This window comes from Ceratotherium simum, chromosome 24, assembly GCF_057802395.1.
Source record: "Ceratotherium simum simum isolate JZ-2026a chromosome 24, ASM5780239v1, whole genome shotgun sequence".
Lineage (NCBI taxonomy): Eukaryota > Metazoa > Chordata > Mammalia > Perissodactyla > Rhinocerotidae > Ceratotherium > Ceratotherium simum.
This window is the reverse complement of record NC_141923.1, coordinates 22,737,749-22,756,836: the sequence shown is the minus strand read 5'-3', so window position 1 is coordinate 22,756,836 and position 19,088 is coordinate 22,737,749. Positions and strand designations below refer to the sequence as shown.

General features: G+C 39.0%; 1 protein-coding gene across 1 annotated transcript in view; it reads right to left on the bottom strand.

The window, feature by feature from the left end:
- Positions 1–6,530: 6,530 nt before the first annotated feature.
- SEL1L (SEL1L adaptor subunit of SYVN1 ubiquitin ligase) overlaps positions 6,531–19,088 on the bottom strand; it is a 54,540-nt gene continuing 41,982 nt past the window's right edge. The window contains exons 18-21 of the mRNA XM_004426424.3: positions 18,766–18,840; positions 17,274–17,446; positions 12,856–12,984; positions 6,531–10,729 (exon numbers count right to left, since the gene is read on the bottom strand). Coding sequence (XP_004426481.1) covers positions 10,520–10,729; positions 12,856–12,984; positions 17,274–17,446; positions 18,766–18,840 — 587 coding nt within the window. The 3' untranslated portion in view covers positions 6,531–10,519. The remainder of the gene's footprint in view (positions 10,730–12,855; positions 12,985–17,273; positions 17,447–18,765; positions 18,841–19,088) is intronic.

The window sequence follows — 19,088 nt, the reverse complement described above, 5'->3', positions numbered from 1 at the left end:
ATGTTCTGTGGTCCTCTGGAAGGCGACAAACCATTAACCTAAGACTTTTTCACACACTCCCTCCCCCTCTAAGAACCAATATGCTCCCCCTGGGAACCCCGTTGAGAATGCATGGTGTTGGGTGCCGCCGTCTTCACATGGACTCTAGTCTCTGTGTCTTCTCCTCTTGGATCTGTGTCAATTCTCCCTCTGCCTTTCTCTTATAAGGACACCTGTCATTGGATTTAGGGCCCACCCTGATAACCAGAATATCTCATTTCGAGATTCTTAACTTTTTCCAAATCAGGCCACATTTACAGGTGCCAGGGTTAAGACATAAAAATGTCTTTGGGAGCCACCACTGGACCCACTACAATGACTAAAATATTTTGGGTGGCAGGGGACAGACATATCACTTGTGTCAGTAACACCAGCAAGAAAGCTGTGTGTACATTTCACAACTCACACTGTTGGTCCAGGGTAACTTACTAAAGTTCTGTGATGCTTCTGTCAGTTACAATGATTTTATGGTGGGAAGTCGGGGAGCAGATGCCCCTCAGATTCCGCCTATCCCCAGAAACGACTTCGTCTTTTTACGCCTCACCTTCCCTCAGATGTAGCCCTTTGGTGTCCTCTAGTGGAACATGTGGTAACTACAAAGTCTTAATTTTCAGAGGAAACTAGTCACAGATTTAAAATGATCAGCTGTGAGACATAAGATAGAGATTAAACAACAACAACAACAACAACAACAACAAAGGAACGTGTAGCATCTACATTATAACCCAGTACAATTGACTGTCCACCCGCGAGAAAAGCGACGCCAGGCAGAGTAAGAGGAGACTGCCCCAGGTCCTCCCTACTGGCCTGCTTTTTTACACAAACACGTAGAGGGAGGCCACCTGGGGGAGGGACATAGAATGAAGACAGCCATCTATCTCCCCCGCCACAACATCCCAAGAAAGGGGTGAGATGCTTTCAGTAATGAAGAGATATTGAAAAATCTCTTAGTTGTCAGTTTTTAATAGTAATATTACTTGGTAAGACTGTTGGAAAAACCTAAGCGAATTCCCTAACTATATTCCTTGCCAGTTTTTCATCATGTTCCCACGACAGCCTCAATATACTGGATGAAGAAAGATCTGTGTGGAAAGGCCGTTTCCTGGATAACTAGACACATGTGGAACGCGGTGCAGCAGCAGGGCCGGGGAGCATCGCAGTTGGCTGACTGACCCCTCCAGGGGAGATCTCTTTCCTGCCTCAAGGTCTTGGACATGTTTAGCATCCAGGCAGTACTGAGTGGAATTGCCACTCAGAGGTTGTCTTGGTTTCTTTTCAGTGGTGGCTCATGTACTAATGTTTCCTGCTTTTCAATTTGCAAAGGGCTTTGTCACTTCAATGTGGAGCCCTCCTGCCTCTCTTTCTGGAGCACGGCCACCCCTCTGTGGGGTAGGAGTTGTCATTCCTGGGCCCTCCATAGGCCATGAAAGCAACTGCCAGATGCACTCCCTTTCCCCTCCCTCCTGTAAGAGCTGTTTTCCAGCAGGGATTTCTCTTCCCTGGGTGGCAATGAGGAAAATAGGGCAGGGAGGCAGGGAAACCTTACGTGAAGTAGATAAATCACAGTGGGCAGGTTTTCTCAAGAGCTGACTCTGGATCTTAACCGTCTTTTAGAATGTTATTTCTAAGTCCATCGACTAATTCGAACATTAATCAAATTGATTTATGTGTCAGGCATTGTGCCAAGCTCTGGGCACACAGGGATGAAAAAGACAGAAATGGCGCCTGTCCTCCTGGGATTTACCAACAGGGAGACTAAGGTTAAACAAATGCTGTGAATAATCAATGATAAGAAGTACTATAAAGAAAAATACAGAGGGATGCATAACAGGGGGACCTGTTTTCATGTGGGGGTGGGCAAGTCTGAGCAGAGACGGAGGAGGAGAGTGGGTCTGGCCAGAGGGCAGAGGGAGGGAGGGAAGGCAGTTTGAAGAATGGAACAAAGCCAGGTATGAGTACCGCTGCACACACACGTTCTCCTCCATTAGCTCTATTAATCTTTGTCACCAGGTCAGCTATTTCAGGAAAAGGGATGTGGGAGTCTACTGCTAAATCTGTAGACAAACCGGGTTGGTAGCATTGGCAGTTACATTAGAAGCTCTTAAAAACTGAAATCAGAGAAAGCAGCATGAAGTCCTTGAGGGTGGGGGCTGATGTCTGATTCAGTGTGTCACCCTTGTATTCCCACAATTAATAGCAGGAATTGTATACAGAGAAAGTATCTAAAAGCAAGTCAAACACTGATGATTTCCATAACTAACGGGTGATTTATTAATGGACGATTTATTAACTTCAAAGGTTGCTGATGCCATGAAAGAAAACGAATCTGTGATTGTGGCAGCCTGGCCCCAACATGGTCGCCATGCGTTCCTTCCCTCCCTGTCTGCCTGTGCCAGTCTCCACTGGGAGGTGGAGTCCTCCACTCCGCACCCCTTGAATCTGGGCTGGCCCAAGTGACTTACTGACCAGGAGGATGCAGTGGAAATGACATTTGGGACTTCCAAGGGCAGGTCCTAGGAAACCTTGCAGCTCCACCTGGGGCTCTCGGAATGCCCACTCCACGGCAATTTTATGGACCCTGAGACCCCCACATGTAGAGAGAGCAATGCCAGCCAGTGCCCAGCTGTTCTGGCCATTCCAGCCCAGGCGCCAGGTGTGAGTGAAGGAGCCTTCTTGGATGGATATACCGGCTCTGCCAGATGTCAAACAGAAAAAGGCTTAGGCCCGAGTCACATGACTCCTCAAGCCATTCAAGCTTCTCCAGCAGAGGCCGCAACATGGTGGAGCAGAGATGGCCCTGGGGTGCTCTAGATGGTTTTTATTGTGCATTTAAAATTGTAAAGCAACAGTAGATGCCTGCAAACCCTGCTCTAGCAGCACATGCTGAAAACTGAACAGTGTGTTAGCATGGACCAGAACAGGGTCAATGTGTAAACTGGAGAATGTTGCACATTTTGTTGTTACTTATTTCCCATTCCCCCACAGCACTTCGTCACCCGTCCATTATAAACCTACGTTGCATTAAGGAGACAGCAAAGCATACTACTTAAGAACTTGGGTTTTATAGTCAAGACAGTCTTCCATTTGAATTCCAGTTTTGTAACTTATAGTAGCTGAGTGACCTTGAACAAACTGCTAAGCCTCTTTAAGCCTTAGTTTCCTCATCTGTTAAGTGGTAATGACATGACTAGTACCCACTTCATGGAGTATTTAAGATTAAATTCAATAATGCATGTAAAGCACTTAGTGCCTGTCACATATTCACATATTGTGGTCAATCAAATGGTGACAATGACCCCCAGAGGACAAGAGCCTGATCTCTCATCTTTAAATTCATTGCACATTTCAGTGCCTAGAGCAAACTAGGTGATTTAAAAAGGCTGTTGAATGAAAGACAAAATGAAACCCTTTGTTATAAAGTTTTTAACATAAAGGGCAATTTTGCCTGAAAATTACTGGGAGCCAAGCATTTTAGAACAGTGGAATGTGTCCTTTCCACCATGAAGTCCTATAAGAGTCCGATGTTAGCGAAAAAATGTCAATTCAATTGCTTTTGGCATTTAAGACCTTCAAGGGCTGGCAGGACCTTAACAACCATCCAGGGCAACCAGTCTCATGATGTGTAAAGTGAGTGGCTTGGGGCTGGCCCCGTGGTATAATGGTCAAGTTCAGTGTGCCCCACTTTGGCAGCCCAGGTTCGCGGGTTCAGATCCCGGGTGCAGACCTACACCACTTGTCAGCCACGCTGTGGTGGCGACCCACATACAAGATAGAGGAAGACTGGCATAGATGTTAACTCAGAATCTTCCTCACCAAAAAAACCCAAAAAATGAAAAAGTGAGTGGCTTGCCCAAGGCCATCCGCCCACCTGAGGACTAGAGCCCAGACCAGCACTCTTGTGCCCCTTACTATGGCATTTTTTCTTTCTTCCTTGGCATTTCAGGGCCATTCAGTGGTCAGGACTGATCACTCATCTCTTTTATGAAGGGATTAGGCAACTCAGGATGGTCAGTGAGGGAACCTCTTGGGAATATGAGACCCAACTACAGGCCATGGAGGTTGTGTGTGGACTCTTCCCTTATGCACCTGTCCCATTTGTCATCATGACTCTTGATGGAATAATGGAATAGCTCTGGAATAGTGACTCACAATTAAACATTCCTTTTTGTTAGTGGTAACAGGTCTAATGGGATGCACTTTAGTTTTTCTGTAGTTAAGGTTGGAGTTTCATCTCAGTTCCCAGGCCTTTTCTCTATCTCGCTGCTCTAAGGCATAAATGTCCTATTCCTAACCAATTGAGTTAGTTATGCAGTTTTAGTTAAAGTCTACAATGAATGATGAAATATAGATACCAATTAGACAAACTTAAGGCTTCTTCAATTACTTTTCTTCTTGCTTTTGAAATAATAAAGGCTGCTGTTCAGTTCCCCTTACAGCATTTATTTCATCCACAGTCAAAACAGGGACCACAGGAAAATAGTGCGAAGTTGTCACCTGTCTGTCCTGGCAGTACATTTTCATGCCTGGTGTACGATGTTACCAGCCAAACAACGTTGTCCAAATAGTATGCAAAAGAAAATAACATACATGTGTAGGTTGGAAAAATTCAAGTCAATTCTTTACTAGTACATAAGGGAAACAGGACCAGCTGGATGATTCCCTCCACTTTCTCCCCCTCCTCCCTTGCACAATCAGGATTAGTTTTTGTTCCAACAGATTTCATTTAGAACAAAAAAATACAGCTAATCAAATTTTCCTAAGAAAAAAAATTATAGGCAAGGCCTGGGTGAAGAGCGGGGAAACCCAGACGTGAGCTCTGAAACCCACAGCTGTGCTCTCAGGTCTTGAAATAAATCTGTTTCCAAGAATGGAGGTTTCTCTTGTTCACATTTAAATCTTGAATCATGCAAAACTCAATGACATCTTTAGTTTCAAAGTTAGAGTCCTTGTTTAGGATGCTTGACTCGCTTATCTAATACAAGACTTATGAGAAATTCTTTTCAATTCTGACAGGCTAATTAACAGACTTTTCTACTGGGAGGTAGAGAGAAGGCAAAAGGAAACTAGACTGGGCAACAACAGGAAATATATGAATGCTCTGAAGTCAATTAACCGATCAATTAACTAACTTTAGAAAAAATTATGTGGGGTTTTTAGAAGTGGTTCTTAATACACAATTCAGCATTAATATTAGGTTATGTTTAAAAGAAATTAATCCAGATAAAAAATATTTGGCCACTAGGAAAATCAGAGTTTTGCTCAAAATGTAACACTAACCATAAATTACAAGGTTGGCAGAATTTTCAGGATCCAATCATAAGGTTGTTCAGTCTGATGGCTTGAACATCAGAAATGGTGGCAGAAATAAAATAGGAAGAAATATACAAGACCCATAACACCGCAGCACCTCCTCTTGAACTGGTAGATTCTAAAGCTCCTTTTATGTTTACTTGACTAGTCAAGTATTTGGAAAATATCCAAAAAGTAAAAAATCTTCCTCCTCCTGGTTTCTTTTTCTTCAGTTTCTACTACAGAAATTGCTTCTAACTTTTCACTTGCATATATTCACATATATGCTGTAACACAGTATAAGCAAATTTCAAGGCTGGTATAACCAACCAACCAAATTTAGTGTCATAAGGGAAGTTAAAGGAGAGACACCCGGTGAAGACCGGGGACTCATTTTAACGACTTGTCAGAAAGGGGCTAAGTGGTGAATCCTCACTCCAACTCCAGGTCGAATGGTCAGACAGCTGATGTTACGGCTCTGACATTCGACTCCCCCACAATTTTTATTTTAGCCAAGGTCAGTCAAGGTCATCTGGGGTGGCTGATTGTGCTCCCACAAGTAAAATTTGAGATCCAATTTCTCACTTGCTACAATCTGCATTGCCCAGACTTTTTATCCAAGGATCTGATGCTTCTAAACTGGAACATTTTAGCTCAATTTCCTTTTTGAATTGGCTGCAGGCAAGTTTGGGCCAGATTTTTAGCCCACTTCTAACCTGCATTTTGTGTATGAAGTTCACTCCCGGTTTAACATTGTTTTCTTTTTCATTTCCCCTTTACTTAGGTCATCTGAATTATTCCAGGTAAATTTTATCGTTGCGTTGTATACAGCTCTGTAAGCCCTCTTAAAAACTTTTTGGGACAAGGAAAATGCATAAACAAACTTTAGATAAATTTTACTATAATCAGGATTAAAGTAAAGCATGCTTACTATGTATCACAGGCTGATTCAGGTCAAAGATTTCAGAGATTAAAAAAATGGTAACATTTCTTAGCAAATTCATATTCTCCCTAGGGCAAAATTCAACTCATAGAAATCTGAATTTCAGGAGTTAAAAGTGAATGAAAGATGGATTCAAACTGCCCCAAATGAATGTTTCCAAAAGCTTCTGAAATTTTAAAAAGGTTCATTAAAAACTGAATGATGCACATTAAGTCTAACTGGAAAGCTGATTGGTCACAGTACATTATAGGATACAGGATAACCAGAGGTGGAATCTTTATTTCACAAGTTTCAAGATACAGTACAAAACGAATCTGTACATCTCTCTATTAACAGGATTTGTTTACACAATTATATTACACTTCACCAGCCTTTATACTGCATTTAATTAAATACAAAATAAATTTACAAAAAAGTCTACCATGGTGTTCCTTCCAATGCTAGCTTATGGTCTTTTTAAACTTCTAAATATTGATAGTGGTTACACCTCGATCGTATCAACATTGTGATTTCTTTTTTTTTAATCAAAGACAATAGTGTCAGCTTGTTTGTCATTCCCAATAGGAAAAACAGTGCATTGAGATGGCTCCCTGCACATAACCAAGACATTCTTCTCAGGCACACAAAATCAGATTTTTACTTGTGCAAATAGTCACTTTTAAATATAAATCATTTTTACTTGGGATATTTTCAATTTTCTTGAAATACCAAGTGGAAGGAGAAATTTAGTTTCTTTTCAATGACTACTACACATTTAAAAACCAGGTAGTGCCGCAGACAATATGATATTCAGAAATTTTATATTTTCATTTGAGAGCAATGATTCATGAAAAATATTTTCATGAAAACAGAAGTTTCTTTTGCTTTATTTCTTGCACACTTCTAGTCATAATATTGTGTAACATACTAAATTCACTTCCAAAACAAATACTAGCTGTCAGGGGGACAAGCACAGCCCACTTCTCTTCTCAGCAGGTAAAAGGGCTGTTTATTGAAGCATTTTGTTTTGAAATGTGCATGTGAAACGTTAGTCCAAACCTCTGTAAAGGAAGTTTTTTGCAGATGTAGCTAGACAATAATACACATGCTACACACGTGAAGAGCTGTGGTCTTCATTTATAGGCTTGCATGCATACCTCCAAAACCCTGGTTTGAAGAACAAACATGAGGAGCAAAGAAAAGAGGGAAAAACAAAGCAAAAAACTGGAAAAAAAAAAAACCTTGATGAAATACTTTAGTTTCCTGGAGGCAACAGTAGCTCCTTAATTATAAAGCATCAGATCATCACCAGATCATGGGCAGAAGTTTCTAAAACTTCCCAATGGTACAGAGAAAAAAACAGCCTGGCAGTAAAACTCACTAATTAACCTTATATGCACAAGGGTAACAAATCCTCAAGAGTATTAAGATTAATGATTCACAAGTTATTCTCATTTAAGTGCTAACTAATGAATTTTGGAAAAAAAAGGCTTTTGGTGTACTTTTTCTGTGCCATTGAATATTAATCAAAAATAAGATAAGCTTTACTCAGAAAACAGAAACTTCAAACACAAAAAGAGAAAAAACCCCCAACACCAATGCTACCTTTGTAACATAAAACAGAAGCTAAATAGATAGTCTCAAGACTGAAACAGCTAACCAACAAACCAAGTGCTCAAGAGAACAGAAGCTAATAGGGTACTGCTGTCATCACCTTCGAAGGCAGGAAGACAGACTATAAAAGGGATCAGGAGAGACGGGCCACCATGGGGAAATGAAGCCGCACTCTATCTGCTAACTCTAAATTCTAACGTTAAAACTCCTGAATTCTGGAGTTAGTTTAATGTCACTGACATTAACTAGCTTTAGTTATTGTCACTTTATTCAAATGGATGCCATTTGATTAGGTAAGTATTGAGCATTATTTATTAAGAGAAACACCAAACCCAGTTCCTACTTGCTTAGGTATCATGTCCCATGAACAGAAAAAGGGAGCAAAGTATTTTGAGACTGTCATGAGGACTGAAGTCATGAAGCCACAGGAACTAAGTTATTTGAAATATACCGTTCAAATTTCTAGTAGCAAATGACCCAAGGTAAAACAGGAGGTGGAAAAAAGCCAAGAAAAGGATATTTGGAATATTAATAATAAAAAGGACACGGCAAGTGGTAAACCAACAGGAAGTCTGTTATTGCATGAAGAACAAGACCGAGCTTTCCCATCTAGCTTTACGTAGGGAAATGTTTGACAAAATGTTGTTTTTCAAAGTACTAATGGAGGGAAGTAAAGATAGAGATAAAAATGTTGTTAAAGGAGAAATTAGGTGGATGGGGAGGGAAAAAAGGAAGTTTTAGTTATCTTAGAGGGTTTTTAAACTTTTAAATAAATTAAAACAGTTCCTTCGAAATGAAGCGTGGCTGCTACCGTGGATCGTACTTATTTTGAAGGGTGGGGAGAAGAGGCAGTGGTGAGGGCATCAAAATATTGTACCAACTGCCCTCAAATCTCTCAGTGTAAGAGATCAAACAAGTCTGAATATTTACAGGAGCTTCCCAAAGCGACATTACACTTTTGAGGGTAAAATTTCCTACCTTTCAGATTGCTTTTAGACCTACTGTTCTCTCCATGACCACCTCTTCAAATTTGGCAGCAATTATCTTGGAGTAAAATTTGCTTACCAGGCTTCTCATAATACTCTAAACCAAAAAAGCATACAATTTCACATTTAAAGTCTTCATATTCATTATAGACTAATTAAATCTAGTTTTAAATACAATCCCAACTTCAAAAACCAAAGTCTTACAACTCTACAGGTAATAAACTCTTCAAGTTTTCTGGCAGATGAGGGGTTATGGACAGAGTATAAAGGCTGATATAAACAGGCTGAGGTCAGCAGGCCTAGAAAGCCTGCTCAGATACTAATGTAGTCTCAGACTAGATACAGGCTGGCGAATACCACCATCTGACAAATAAAAAGACATACAAGTTCGGTTTCAGTTTCAATGTTTTCATTTGCATGATATGTGAAGTTCTCATTTGTCTTTGTTGTTGTTGTTTTCCATACTATCTAACCTGACAATTCTGAAGTGTAACAGCCTTGATTTTCCGAATGTTAACAGGGGGCGGGTGGTGACTGTAATAGCTTAGCAAGTGGCTGACTTTCTACCGAACAGTATGCACAGGCTTTGGCTTTCCTCAACCACTGCGTTTAACGCATCTTAGATTCTCTGAGTTTTAGTATTATAATGGTAGTTACTGTATGCCATATCCTGGCAACAATATTTCATATTTAAAGAATTCAGGAGGGTGATCTGTTCTTTTGCAATAAGACATGCAAAATAAAATAAATCCTGGGAATAAATGCTTCGACTTTTGGGAAAGTGTGTCTACGATCCTGGTACCCCACCCAGAGTTCTTGTTTTCTGATTTCTCCCACCTAGTCTATCTTCTAGCTTCCAGATCAAGGCTCTGTATACTTAAACAAGCAAATTACACTGAGTAGGTGGGGTAAATTCACACGTTGGCTCAAGGAGTCAGTTCACAATTTTTTATATCTAATCCATTCCAAAGAAGTGAAGTTCACATAAAACTCTTGAACAAAGCCTTTCCGTCTTTGAAGGAGAGAAGTATGGTAGAAAGTATGACAAACACCAATAATAAGAAACCTCCCAACCTTCCCTTTTAAAATAACAAATATGAGGAATATGTATACTTGCATGTGGCTTGGTAGAAGTTTCTGTTGTTGTAGTTTTGAAACACTCTGAAGATTTTTTTTTTTTTTTTACTTAAAAGGTAAGTTCTATTTTCAGACTTTCAAACATGTTAAGGTTAAACTTGCAACAGACTAGGCTTTCCTTTTTACAATGATCCGTTTTTAGTGTCGATGCATGAGACCTTAAAGGTGGTTGACAGAAGAAATTATGCACATTGAGAGAAGGACCAACAGGACCCAAGAAAGAGAGCTGGATACAGCAGACATTACTTTGAATGTCTCACATGTTTCCAGGAAAAAAAAAAAAAAAAAATAAGGAAAGCCACTGAGAGCTGTTATTCCATACGGTACTGAAACAAACATTCAACTTAGTTTAGGTAAGAGTTACTTATCCCTGAAAATAAAGGCATCGGATTCTAAGCAGCTTCAGGAATTCAATGCTTCCTTGTGCCTCTTCCAGGAGGTGGCCACTGATCCCAAGTCCTAAATCTAACGCAAATGTTCTCAGCAAACAGTTTCCTTGGTTGTCACTGATCAAGGCTGGACACAGTGGCTGTTACTGTGGCGGCTGTTGCTCTGGTGGCCCCTCCTGCTGTGGTGGCACTGGCCGTGGCCCTGGAGGCCTGGGTACAGGCATGTCTTGGTGCTGCCTCTGCCTGTAAGCTATAACTGTTCCCAACAGCAATGCGATGATGGTCATGAGGTAAAGGTCCCACTCAGGTCCCAAAAGCTGGTCCATATCAAGTTGGGTGAATACATCTCGAATCTTAATGAGAATAATATAAAAATGATTATGATTACTAAAATGTCAGAGAAGGAAGCAGGAAAGTTATATCAAAATCAGAGATAAATACAGAACTTATTATTAAAATAATTGGTTTTAGAAACATTTTACAATGTGTTTTTAAAAAGAGGTTTTAAAAGCTTTCAATGGAAACTCAATAATATGTCTCAGGAACTAGTTATTATTTCATAACTCTATATAAAGTGTCTAACAGGGTTCCTTTCCATCAGTAATTGAACGCACTAATTTCTTACCATTTTTCACAGCAAATACTTGAAAGGAACACTGGGGATGATGGAGGACCAAGGTGGGGGGCAGGAAACCCAGTATCTTGGCACACCTGTAACCTATCTGCAGTGATGGCACACCACTGTTCTAATGACAACAGGGTTATTCTACTTCTCTTCTGTAGTTGAACATGGCAGGAATTCAAATGTTCAACAGCTGAATGAATAATGCTTTTTAGTTAGGATTTAACTAAATATTTAACACCCGAATTTGAACTTAAATGTTATGTTCTTGGTCTATGATATTTCAATTGCTTCAGTGTCACTTAAGTTATTCCTGGTATTTTCTAACTGCTACTTACCCACAAAGAAAGTAAATATGGCATATAATCCTTTATGTTTAAATAAAATTACATTTAAAAGGTCCCCATGCTATGTATTCGTAGGTACAGGTGCTAAATTTTTATGGAAAAAAATAACATGAAACTATTAACTGTGTTTCCTGGGGAGGGACCTGCGATGGGAGACTTTGTGTTTTTCTGTACTGTTTGACTTTCTTACCATCAATAGTTATTACTCTTTTTTTGTAATTGGAATATCTAGGTGGTAGGATTATGGGGCATTTTAGTCTTCTTTATACTTCTGTATTAAAACAAAACAACAAAGATATAATATACTTAGTATGGTGTATTGCATGACTGAATCCTAGACTGTAATCAACAGTTTATTAGTAATAAAAATTGTGAGACAAGGGTCTGAAATAGTCCTGAGAGAGAAAAAGCAGGCTGCTACACTGTTAGCTTTTTAATTAAAGGAACAAAGATCATTTCAATTAGCAGAGAGGGTACAGCACACCATGACTCATGCTATCAAGCAATTATAAATTTGACATTACAAATATATAAGCAATTAGGAGGACAGAGTCCAACACCTCTAGTCCTCTGGAGCCCTGCACTTGGAGGACCTCAGTAGCACGGCTAGGGCTGCAAAAGCCAGAAGTCAAATTTCTCTTTATAGATGCGGGAGCAGCATGGACTATATTTATATCCCTAACGTAGGAGGGAAAGCCTGTTCTGGATTTTAATGCTGAAATGCTGTCTCAACCTTTTCTGAAAGAGGTTAACAAAAGGTTGAAACATCATTCTTTTCTGGTCTGGAATGAATTATAATAGCCCTTGTGTTTGCATACATTTTAGGACTCACAGAGTTAAATGCTGCACCAGTTAATCCATTATGAGGAACTATAGGTACTGAAAACAAAATGTAAAACTGAAGAACTCAAGAGCACCTACATATAAATACTAACTAAAGTTGGCAGTTTTAAAAGGAATGAGTAACCCACCTCCTATCTAAGTTCTACCATTAGCTTATTTAAATAATTCAAGGTATTTTTAGAGGACAAAATTCCGGTGGCGTTTTTAACATGTTTCACTATCAAAAGAATCTGAAGTACAACAGCCTAGGCAAGTTCTCAGGCTCTACTTCTTCTTCCCTTTTTTAAAATTCTCTTTTTAAGGGACTGGTTTGAGTCACTGCTAGGCAGTCATCTGATTTAATGTTTACTGAATTTAGTTAACTCCTGTTTCAAACTGCCATGGGTTACTCTCAGTTTTCCTTAAATTAGAAAACAACTGCATCAACAAAAAAGGCTTCAGCATTGGGAACCACTGTCAAATGCTACCTGGAACCTGTAAGTGCTTTGGGCTACATTCACCCTTCACCTGATAAGGTCTGCTGGTACCTCACCTGAGGGGAAGAAGGGAAGAGACCAGACACTTGCAGGACACTCCTCTCCTCTACTCCAACTTTTTAAATACAAACTTCTGGACTGAGGAGCTTACATCATTTGTATTTTAATTAAGAGAGGCCTGGACCACTTACATTTGTTTCCCGTATGTACTGCAAGAAATACACAACGCCCAATTTGCAGAGTGCTAGGAAGACGGGTACTTGCGCATCTGGGCTAGCTTCGGCTGCCATGTCATAAAAACGTTTTGCAAGGTGAATATCCTATAATACAGGTAATAAACCAAAATTCATTTCTTGTTAAAATAAGTAAAAAGAATTATTATTTAGTTTACATATTAGGAAAACTTATTTTAACTTTCAAGTTTTCATTTTAAAATTTCCCCTACCTAAAGAAAAAAACTCAAGCTTTAATTGGGTTATATTTCTTTAATTATCTAACTGCTTAATTTTGAAAAATTGAATTGAAAAAATTTAAGACTTAGCTCATGTTCCCTGGATCTGGCATCCCATTTGCTGTGCAGATATGCTGGATACAGCTATATATCTATGTACAACACTGTTAATCTGAAGATTTCCAGGGGTGACCTATAAACCTCAAGTTTATTTTTTCCTACTTAAAACTTCAGTCAGTGTAGGGCCGGCCCCGTGGCTTAGCGGTTAAGTGCATGTGCTCCGCTGCTGGCGGCCTGGGTTCGGATCCCAGGCGCGCACCGACGCACTGCTTTTGCGGCCATGCTGAGGCCGCGTCCCACATACAGCAACTAGAAGGATGTGCAGCTATGACACACAACTATCTACTGGGGCTTTGGGGGGAAAAATAAATAAATAAAATTAAAAAAATAAATAAATAAAATAAAGGAGAATGTTTTAAAAAAAAAAAACAAAAACTTCAGTCAGTGTAAGCAATTCCTGGTTTCAGTTCGGAGGAGTGATCTTCAAACTGGGGAAGACAAACTCAAGATTTTCCAAGGGGAACTTGCATGGACAGTGTTAAGGGACTCACAGCATGTGTTTCCATGTCTTAGACATATTTCTGTAAAGGGCAAAATACATTATTATTAATTTTGGCCCAGACTGGAGTGTTCTGCATTCAGATATATGTAGAATGGGACAGTGGGAGTTATGAAATTTAACAATCTCACTTCTTCCGTGCCCTGTTGTCAAAGAATACTGAACTCCTAGGAGACATGGGAAAGAAAGGCTAAACGTTAAAAATGACTTCTTCCACATATTTAAATATAAGCAGTTACTTTCAGCTATTCCCCATTCTTGTCCCTAGTGTGTGTTATTAAAAAGAGGAGCACCTTTGAACAGTAGCAGTATGGTTAGTATCTTTGACTGTCAAAAAAATGTTACAAATCTTTTTTGGAGTGCCGTATTTTTCAAGATAATGGATTAAACTTTTATGTGATGACAGACTCTGTGTGGATGATTCAATAGGGTAATTAAATCTTATCTATCAATCATATCCTGAATTATTTATTCCAATCTTACCCAAGCCTCATCTTATTTAATACTTAACATTTTTCTAGCTATACCAGATGCTGGACTGATTAGTTTTTAGTAGTATGAACGTCTCTTTCATTTAAAAAAGAGTAAAAAAATAGAAAAAGGTGATCATGATGTCTTATAAAAACTAATGGAAGTATTTTGATTTCTATACATCATTTTTCTTAAAAGCTGAATCCCAGAGTTCCCTACCTCCACTCTTATCAAAGGAATACTATGCATTTTATCATAGTCTTTATTCACAAGAATTTATATAAGCTACACATGATATTACATTACAAATTAAATCATGAGATGATAAAAAGACACTGATTTTCTTGTTTTATAACCTATTATAAAAACAGACTGTTTGAGTTCTATTACTTTAATTTTGATTGTTTTTAGTAAATTATTACTAACTGTATCCCACAAAAACCATAACTTATGTGTGATCCTTCTATTAGTCAAACACATATTAATTTTATTTGAATTAAAAAATGAAGTCAGACTTTCTGATAGAAACTAAGTCTGACTTGGCTGACTGGTCTGACAATGAAGAGAGGCTTCAATAACTATGTTACATGGCATAGATCTTCCATTAACTGAATGCACTCAGCCTGCACTCCAGAGTCTTGATAAAGCTATATTCAAATATCTAATATTAACATAAATGTAAAATATCAAAATTTACATATTGGAATTAAAATAAAATTAATATTCAACTATGATAAAAAGCACTTTGACAAAAGATAGTGCATTAGCAAAATGAAATGAACAACTTTCCCTTAAGCACATTAGGTCAACAAAGTGTCTCTAAGTGACAGAGTAAGGAGTATAATTAGTTATTTGATAAGCCCTGGTAACTCCTTTTAGGTACTCCTCCCAGAAACTGAGAAAGTGAATGACTGCAGTGATCAGGGAACAAATCCTTCTGCAAGTCTCTAGTTTCCAATTCTTTGTTTTCAGCAAAACTGAACGGGCACCTAACCAAGTTGTCAGGTGACAGACCATTAAAAATAATTTTAATGACAGATCACTCTGATTTTTGGCATATGCTATGGACTAAATGGGTCCCCCCCAAAATTCATATATTGAAACCCTACCCACTAATGTGACGGTATTAGGAGGTGAAGTCTTTGAGAGGTTATTAGGATTGGATGAGGTCATGAGGGAAGAGCTCTCATGAATGGAATCAGCAGCCCTGTAAGAGTCCTTAAAGAGTTCGTTGCTCCTCTCTTGCTCTTTCCTCAAGTGAGGACAAAAGCGAGAAGACCACCATCTATGACCCAGGAAGCGGGCCCTCACCAGACGTCAAATCTGTTGGCACCTTGATCTTTAACTCCCCAGCCTCTAGAACTGTGAGAAATAAATGTCTGTTGTTTAAGACACCCAGTGTATGCTATTGTGTTATAGTAGCCTGAACTGACTAAGAGAGCATGTAACTCTAAAGCAGTTCACAGAATCAAGTGACCTTGCTATAATAAAATTCTTCCAATTCCCATATACTTATTTATGTGAACATGGTTCAAATCACACATTTATAAAAATGAAAATAGAATTAATGCTAAATCTACTCAATGATACTTAAACTAATTTTTAAAATTTAATTCATCTCATTAAAAGATGCATTTTCAATAATTACTACAAAAAGCGAAATCTTATCAAAACTTATATCATTATGTTGATTTGATCAATAGTGTATTAATAATTGGCCAACTATGACTAATAATATCTCAAGAATTTTTCTTAACACTTAGAGCCTATAATCACAGGAAACAAAATTTAAAATTTGAATATATACTTGTTTCTTTCAGATAAGTACAATAGAGTGCTCAGTAAAAGATCTAAGCATTAAAAACATTACTATACAATTCTATGGCAACATGGACTGAAATTATAAATTCAGGGAGAAAAGGAAAAGATACAATTTTCTTTTTTTTTTTTTTTAATTATATTTATTTTTCCCCCAAAGCCCCAGTAGATAGTTATATGTCATAGTTGCACGTCCTTCTAGTTGCTGTATGTGGGACGCGGCCTCAGCATGGCCGGAGAAGCAATGTGATGGTGCGCGCCCAGGATCCGAACCCAGGCCGCCAGCAGCGGAGGGTGCACTCTTAACCACTAAGCCATGAGGCCGGCCCCACAATTTTCATTTAATGAATTTGCTGTTTTTTTGTGTGTGTGTGTGAGGAAGATTAGCCCTGAGCTAACATCCATTGCCAATCCTTCTCTTTTTGCTGAGGAAGACTGGTCTGGGCTAACATCTGTGCCCATCTTCCTCTACTTTATATATGGGACCCTGCCACAGCATGGCTTGATAAGTGGTGCACAGGTCTGCGTCCTCGATCCGAACCTGCGAACCCTGGGCCGCCCAAGTGGAGCGTGTGAACTTAACCACTTCGCCCCTGGGCTGCCCCTGCTGTGTGTTTTTAACATTCAATAATGGAGGTATCAAATTATTTTGATATTTAGAGTAATTTAGTTACTTTATTTAAAGAACAGTTAGTGTTTAAAACAGCTAGAACTTAGACTCTTTGAAACTTATGATGAAAAATTTTAAATGTCAAATTAAAAATGTGCAAGAGGAAACACAGTTTTTCAAAATTCTTTTAAGGGTACAGAGGCAAAAACTTAAGACCATGGTCTAAAAAATGTTAGACGTCATTAAGAAGGTATAAGAATCAGAAGTCAGTTTTATCAGTAGCAAACATCTTAATTCATTTCAAAATTATTTAGAAACAATAGAATTTGGCTGAAGATGGACAGATAGTTTCTCAAACACAGAGTTATGGATAGAGGCAGCACTGCAGTGTCACGTCCATGACTCTGTCTTTGGCTTAATAGCCTAAACATAACAGTGTGGGTATCAAAGTGTTTGTGTGTTCGAAGATGAGAGAGATGCAATGTAAGGGCAGTCCTTTGCAGTATTACAAAACTGTGTCATAACTTAGTACCTAAAAGCTACGCACATTCCAAAGAAAGCCTATTTTCTATAAAAATGCGGACATTTCCTCCAAATCACAATTATATTATTCAAACATGTGTTTTGAAGCCACACTCACCTGTTTAATGCCTAGTCCTTTCTCATGCATGTATCCCAGATTAAACATAGCTTGTGCACTGTGTTGTTGCTCAGACGCCAGACGATAATGAATAAACGCAGTCTCGTAATCCACATCAGTGCCAAATCCATAGAAATGGTAGTCTCCAAGCTTAATTCTAGCCACAGTGTAGCCTTAAATAAAAGTTAAATGAAAACGGCCAATAAATAACGTGTGTTTAAAACAGACCAAATGACTATTTCTCCTCCTGTTAACAAGCTTACATAAAATAGAATTTTAATTTGTAGAACACAAACTTTATAACAAATCCTCAGCCAACCTATAAATTCAGTAAAAATTTAAACTAGAAGTGTTGCTCTTCTGAAGAAGGCTTTTTAACAGTCAGGCAGAGATAAAACAAGGTGGGTGGTACCCTCAATTTCACTAATAATACTCTTCAAATGATCATGCTCTATTCTATCGTGTCATTTATATTTAAAAATAGTTCAACTGGACCACTGTTTAGGCTTGGAGAATGGATGGGCAGACAATGCTGAGAGTAGTATATGTGAGAAAGAAATATTCAAATGAAAAAGAGTGGGGAAAGATCAGAATCTTTTGGGTTTTAGACTAATATTCTATTATACATTCTATTCAAGTCTCATTTTACATAATATACTGGCCTCAAACTAAAAACCAAAGAGTAAACCACAGCATGATATCAATGTCCAATACAAAGACCTTGCAATTCAATTTAGAAATCCCGCAACTAGAACTTTCATTTTAAGAACAAATACCAATCATGATGCAAACAAGTTAAGCAATAGTTAGTATCTCTGCTTAATTTCAAGGTGATAAATGACATGATTTTATCTTTATGGGAGATTAAAAAAAAAAACAACCAGCAGCTGGCCTGGAGGCACAGTGGTTAAGTTTGTGCGCTCTACTTCGGTGGCCTGGGGTTTGCTGGTTCAGATTCTAGGTGCGGACCTATGCACTACTCATCAAGCCATGCTGTGGCAGGCGTCCCACATATGAAGCAGAGGAAGATGGGCGCAGACGTTAGCCCAGGGCCAATCTTCCTCAGCAAAAAGAGGAGGACGGGTGGGGCTGGCCCGGTGGCGCAGCGGTCAAGTGCACACACTCCGATGCAGCAGCCCAGGGTTCGCAGGTTCAGATCCTGGGCGTGTACCGATGCACCGCTTGTCAAGCCATGCTGTGGCGGCGTCCCATATAAAGTAGAGGAAGATGGGCACAGATGTTAGCCCAGGGCCAGTCTTCCTCAGCAAAAAGAGGAGGATTGGCATCCGACATTAGCTCAGGGCTAAACTTCCTCACACACACACACACACACACACACACACACACAAAAAAAAAAAAAGAGGAGGATTGGCAATGGATGTTAGCTCAGGGCTAATCTTCCTCACCAAAAACCAAACAAACGAAACCAACAAGAAACAAAAAGAAAGGTCTCTGGGTGAAACTCTTATCCTAGAATTAACCAACCACTCACCTTGAGAGGCAGCCCTGTTCCAGTGCAGCAAAGCTCTGGGGTAAGTTTCATTCTCCCCTACGATGGTTGCTTCTCCTATGGGGAAAGATGAAATACAAACCAGGCATTTAAGGAAAGGCACTAGACTTTTAGGCTTCATTTGCAAACTAGGGTGGATGTGTGGAGCATAATTTAAACAAGAATTAGGATATAACAAATATTAAACGAAAAAAGTATTGTATTGAAATTATACAAGTATTAGAATAAAATACTGAGTTCAAAGGAACCACTGCATTCAGGACAACACTACTTCTTGAAACATGTTTTGTCCACAGAACTAATAA